A 6074-nucleotide genomic window follows, 5' to 3' on the forward strand; every position below is an offset into this window, starting at 1 on the left:
CTGCAGAGCCGGGCTCGGGGAGCTGATGTCCATCCGTTTGTTTTCTCTCCGCAGGCACCACCACGATTCCAAACGGCGGCGGTCGGACGACTTCAGGCCTCAGAACTACCACCAGCAGGATTTCCGGCGGATGTCTGACCACAGGCCGCCCATGGGATACCATGGCCAAGGACCTTCGGACCACTACCGGTCCTTCCACACAGACAAACTGGGAGATTACAAACAGCCCCTCCCTCCATCTCACCCTGCAGTGTCGGACCCTCGCTCACCCCCCTCTCAGAAATCCCCCCACGATTCCAAGTCACCTCTTGATCACAGGTCACCCCTGGATAGGTCATTGGAACAGAAAAACAATCCAGATTATAACTGGAACATTCGGAAAGCATAAAGTGACTGAGAGGGGGAAGTGCACGTCTGAAATACTTGGATTGATGCGACGGTGGCTGCTTTCTCCAAGCCAGCAACGAGAAACTCCGAACATGCTGCTATCATCTGGCTGGGTCAAGGAGGATTTTGGGGGAGTGGGTGGAGGAAGATTTTCCCTAGTTCTTGATTCTGGTTTAGATTCCCATTTCCTTTCCTTTTTTTTACCATTGAACTGTTCTATCATGGAACCAGCCTTGCTGCCTCGTTCTTTGTTTTGTTTTTGTTTTCCTCAGTCCAATGGACCCAAGGGAATTTTCCCCAGCCAGTGTTTCCTCAGAAGGAGAAGGCAGATCGATGCTGCTTAGGATGGTGCACAAGGCTGTGTGCCTGCTCTGACTTGATGTTACGTGACAGATGCTGCTTTGGGGTTGGGGATAAACTGCTTGGGCTGGGATTTGTGTGTCACCAGCATGGGGCAATGGGAGGATATATTCAAGGAGGGACAGGAAAGTCCCTCAGCAGCCAAGCTTGGTTGACAGAGGGACTTATGTCCCTGCAGGCTGACTCCAAAGGAGCTGGAGCCATGCTGGTGACAATCCATCATTTTCCTGGCCATGTTATCATTTCCATGTCTTTATCCATTTCAAGAAACTGGCTCTGCTTTGATTGCTGTTGTGTCCCCTGCAACAGAAGAGGTGGGGGGGAGCTTCCTCCCATCTCCAGAGCTGGAACTGGCAAATCTTGACTCCGGGGATAAGCAGGAGCTGGGATATGGGAAAAAAAGGCTGACTTCCTTAGCAAAGGCTTAGTTCACTTCTAACCAGTAGGAAAGAAATTGGGGTGAGAACAGTATTTCCCAGTGGACAGGGCTCAGGAATTCATAACAAAACTCTTCTCTTCTGGCATAGGCAGCTTGGGTGGTCCAAGAACTAACAGATGCTGGCTGGGAGGTGCAAGATCAAAAGATGGCTCTGGGGATCATGGAACTCCTAATCTTCCTGCCGCTAAAGTCTCTGGTCTTTGGGCAAATAATTTCTCTCTGTGCTTCATGAAGCAGTGATCACAAACCTTTAATGTAACTGAAGGATAAAGGATAGTAGAACAAAGTGAAATGGAAATGCAGTGGAGCGATCACTGTTCAGGGAATGGTCACCTTCCTGCCTCCTTTCCAGCAGTCAGCGGTGACTCTGAATTGCTAAAAGTACCTGCACTTACTGACCTTCTGTCTGTCTGAGTTGGAAATGAGCCCGAGGACTTAGCACCTCAGTTAGCAGGGAGAGAATGAGGAATTCAGGACTGATCCGCAAAAATCCTTGGAGTCAATGTCTTGGAGCCCAGCATGGCAGAGGGAAAAGAGGAATGTGCAGTCCAGTTCAGTGGGCTTCAGGGCAAACACTCCCAAGTGTTCAAACCGCAGCATTTGGTGCAAACCAGGCTCCGGCCTGGACACTGGTGTGGTGAGAGGGGTTGGCAGTGCACACACTGCTGGCCAGAAGCACCTTGGGTGTTTATTGTTCTGGTTGGAGTTCCCTGGAGACCACAAAGCTCTCCCAAGAGCCAGGCTGCCCCGAGCGTGGTGTCTGGGGCTGCGTCACCTCCTGGAGCTCAGATTAAAGACCAGGCTGTTCCAGGCTCCTCTTTGGTGGGGCAGAGAAGCCTCCTGTTAAGATGCCAGTATTTGACCCTAATAAGCTGTGATGTCCTTTCCCCAAAAGACTGAGGGCAGATGGGTGTTCAGGGCTGGCTTCCTGACTCCAGCCAGTGCCTTGGAAGGCGCATGCAAACTGACACTAATACTCCTCCATGCAGTATATCCCTGGAAATCTGCTGCCATCTCCTCCCGATCCCGCTGCTCTAACGGGACACACGGGAAATGTTTTGTTCCCCTTTTGTTTTTATATTGCAAGATTTCCACCAAAATCAGGGCAGTTTTGTTTCCTTAGGGGCACATGCTGCCCTGATAAAAGTGTTACACTTGTGTTTACCTGTGCAGGGTGAGGTGAAGGCAAGTCTTCCACAGTCCCTTTTGGAGGGGTGGGAGGTGTGGAGAGAGCACGTTTCCGTGGTGTTTCCCACTCAGCTGTGATTGCAGGCTGTGGTATTCAACAAAGAGGTCCTTTCTTTTCAGAGCTATTAGCTTTTAATGTGAAAATGGAAGAAACCTCGGAGGGGCAAAGAGAATTGCTCTTTTTGTCACCATATGGTGCTGTCACAGTGGGAAGTTCGTGCCATGCTTGTGTAGCAAAGGCAATACTGCCCAACCTGTATTAGAGTTGGTGCAGGAAAACTTTGGATCCCAGCAAGAGGCATTTTCTGTGTCGAGATGTGGGGGTTTCTGCTTATCCCAGGTTCCAGGCACGAGGTTGGTTGGGGTTTCCTTCTTGTGCAACAGCAAAAGCTTTACCCATATGCACTGGAGAGCTGTCCCCACTGTCACTTTAGCCTGGTGTTGAAGTCACATCATGTTGTCCACTCGTGGTGGGTGGGTCTTTGTTGGGTTTGGCTTTAGTGAAGCTGGAGAACGAGATTTGGGAGAAAGTCTTCTCTGAGCACACACACAAAATCATGCATTTTATGTCCCCTCAGCATAGGGACCATAACCAGACACAATCATGGGGACGTCAGTGGGATCAGAGGGGACACATCCACAGCCATAAACTTCCCTGTGGTGTTTGTGTCAGCATCTGGTACAGCTCTTCTTTCCGAACAGGCTGTGGGATTCCCTCCAGCCTCTTCGCAGGAAAAAGCAGTAACTTGCTGGGATTCTATTTAAAAAAAAAAAAAAAAAGTTTTTTAGCCTGACCTCTTTGGAAATGGTGTAAAGTTATCAGTTCACACAGTGGAAGTCCTGCAGACCAAAACCTGCTGTTGGGACAGGCAATGTGGTCCCAACCAAAATGGACACGGAGCCGAGCGCTGAAGTCCTTGCGTGAATGGTTTGTGATCCACACAAAAATATTCTGCTTTCACCCCTTTTCTCCCCACCTCTGCCTCCCCTCCGGGGAGAGAAGGACTCTTACTGTAAAAATACGGACTTTTAAACCTGTTGACTAAAAACAGTAATTAATATTAATTTATATTTGTGAAAGAAATGCCACTGTCCTAGTGATTTCTGATGTAAATATGTTGTTTATATAGTATGTATGAAATTTTCCTACATTGTAAAACTGCTGTACTTTTGATTCTTGTATATTAAAAAGTGTTACTGAGATTTTCAGAAAGGCCCCAGTGTGGTGTCTCTGGGGGGTCCTGTGGCAGGTCTGGGGGCTGTTTTGGGATGACAGGGCCCTTTCCTGCCAGCCACAGGCAAGCCACCATGGATATTTTCACTGTGCAGGAATAAGCATGTTCTGCTTGGCTGTTTTCATGCAGTTTCACAGTCTGTGGTGATAGACACTTGGAAGCCTCTTCAGATGGGAATTTCCACCTGATCAGAAGGAGCTGTACATTCTCTCACCCAGATTCACCAGGATTTCACAGGGATGATACTGATGTTTATGCGTTTATCCCACCTCCATGTTTTATGGATCTGTCTGAGGATGTGTAAATACCCTTTTTACCTTTTCTGGGGAGAAGTATTGCTCCTGCTGCATTGGTGAGTTCTCCTCTGTCCCCAGCCCCTCCTGGGCAGGATGTGCCTCTCCCCAGGTGGGATGTGATGGCATCCAGTGGCTGCTTTGGTTTGGTCTTTACCCTCCACTGCTCACACTGAGGCCCACACGGCAAGACACAGAGCAGGGATTGGAACCATTTCTCCCAAGTTATAAAAGCTCATTGTAAAAAGCACTTTTCACACCTGTAGCCACTGGGTCCAGCCCTTCCCAGTCTCTCTGCTGCTGAGCCAAGTTTCAGCCAAGAGTGAAATTTCACAGCTGAGTTACGTGCTCCTGAAAAATGGATTTCCTAATGGAAAGAGTGACTGGCTGAGAGCCATGGGGCTCAGCAGGGAGAGGGGCTCGGCTGCAGGGAGGCACAGGGGCTGCAGGGAGCTGGGCTGGGTGTACATGCCTGGGCACACTGGGGTGAATCTACCTGTGGCTTTTCAATTTTTTTTTTAATTTAAGCAGGCAGGTAAGGATGTGGGCACCCTGATCGGTGCCAGGTGACTCCCCAGCACAGCTCAGCTCAGCATCCCCCTGCCCCCCCATGTCCACAGCACCACTGAGAACAGTTAAATCCTAAGGCCTTCGCAAAGCTGATGAGGAGATGACCCCTTCCCACCTGTCCGTGTCTGGCAGGTGTGGTCATTCGCACAGGAATCATTAGTAAGGACATGGTGCATGCAAAGCCGTTTTCTGGCACAGGGAGCAGGACCCCCAGCCCTGCCTCGCACCCACCACGCCAGTGAGAGGACAGGGCTGTGCTTTACACCGGAGCAGACCCTCTAGAGGGCAGCCGGTTCCCAGCAAAAAGCTGGTTTTTGGTGAAGAACAACATTCTGCAGCTGTGGATGCTCCCGGACAGCCGGTGGCCGCCCGGTCCTGGCTCACCGCGACAACTCAGATGTGAAGCTCAGAGCCCAAGGCAGTGGCCAAAGGCCAGGGATGGGCAGGCACAGCCACAGTGGGGCTGGAAACCCACCCCAGACCCAAGTGGTGGCACTTGAGCTGTTGTACATCACAGAGTGATGGGATGGGACCCTGGATCCCCCAGGGGCTGCCCCCCTCGCCAGCCCTGAGCATGGTCTGGAGAGCAATTTGAACCTCTCCCAGGCGCCACAGGACCACCACTGCCACCACCCCTGCCCCTGCACTGCCTGTGCCTTCCCCACTCACCTCCTGGGCATGCTTTAATGCCTTGTGTGGTTCATGGAGACAGGGCATCCTCGTGGCTCGGGTGTCACCATGCCCTCCCATCAGCACTTTGTGCCACTGGGACATGCAGGTGCTGCCTGCTCACTGTCCCAGGCTGGCGAGCAGGGGACCATTGGTGACCTCCTGGCAGAACAGTCAGTGAGGGAGACCCCTGGCCCCTGCACTCTGGGCATTTTTTACATGAATTTTCAGGTTTAGCTATTTCAGATGGCTAAACCTGAGCTCTGGTGCAAGGAGTGGCAGATGGACCGGATTTGGCTCTTTCCGAACACTTCCCGTTCTCCGGGCTCTGAAAGAGGGGAAGGTCAGGTGCCACATCTCTGGTGCTGGGCATCATTGCATGGATTTGCCCCAAAAATACGTGTTTTGAGTTGGTGCTGGTGTCCCACCCGCCCTCAGCATCTCCTTGTCCCCAGCTGCTGTGACAAGGAGTCCCTTCAGGTTTCAAAAATGGAAAATTAAACAGAAAAAAAAAGCAATTTTGTTTTTCCTCGTTAGAGGGCAGCAACAAACCCAACTGTGACAGACAGGAGAGCTGCCCAACAAAAGGGAGATGATGGCAAGGAGGAATTACCATTACTGGGATGCACACCCCAATATGCTGGGGTGAGCAGGGGAAGGGTGATGGTACCCACTTGCACTCCACTGCTGCAAATCTCTTTTCCCAGCGAGTCAAGGCTCTAATGATTTATTATGTATATTTTCCTCCCATCCCCTTTTTAATTTTCTCACTTGGCTGTAGATAATCGAACTCCGGAGTGAAATTCTCAGGACAAATCGGGACAGAAATGAGCTCTCAGAGGGTCCTTCAGGTGGAAGAAAGCTGCTTTGGAGTGAGGGCAGAAATGGGGCAGCACTTGCTTCCTGAGTGGGGAACAGCACCAGGCAACACAC

At 50.9% G+C, this 6074-nt stretch overlaps 1 protein-coding gene across 9 annotated transcripts in view; it reads left to right on the forward strand.

Moving 5' to 3' along the window:
* Window positions 1-3583, forward strand: part of CHD2 (chromodomain helicase DNA binding protein 2) — an 84980-nt gene extending 81397 nt beyond the window's left edge. For all 9 annotated transcript variants that reach the window (XM_032122499.1, XM_032122500.1, XM_032122501.1 and 6 more), the window contains one exon: window positions 55-3583. In XM_032122499.1, the coding sequence (XP_031978390.1) occupies window positions 55-388 (334 nt within the window). In that variant the 3' untranslated portion in view covers window positions 389-3583. The remainder of the gene's footprint in view (window positions 1-54) is intronic.
* Window positions 3584-6074: the final 2491 nt, after the last annotated feature.

Source organism: Corvus moneduloides, chromosome 13, assembly GCF_009650955.1.
Source record: "Corvus moneduloides isolate bCorMon1 chromosome 13, bCorMon1.pri, whole genome shotgun sequence".
NCBI lineage: Eukaryota > Metazoa > Chordata > Aves > Passeriformes > Corvidae > Corvus > Corvus moneduloides.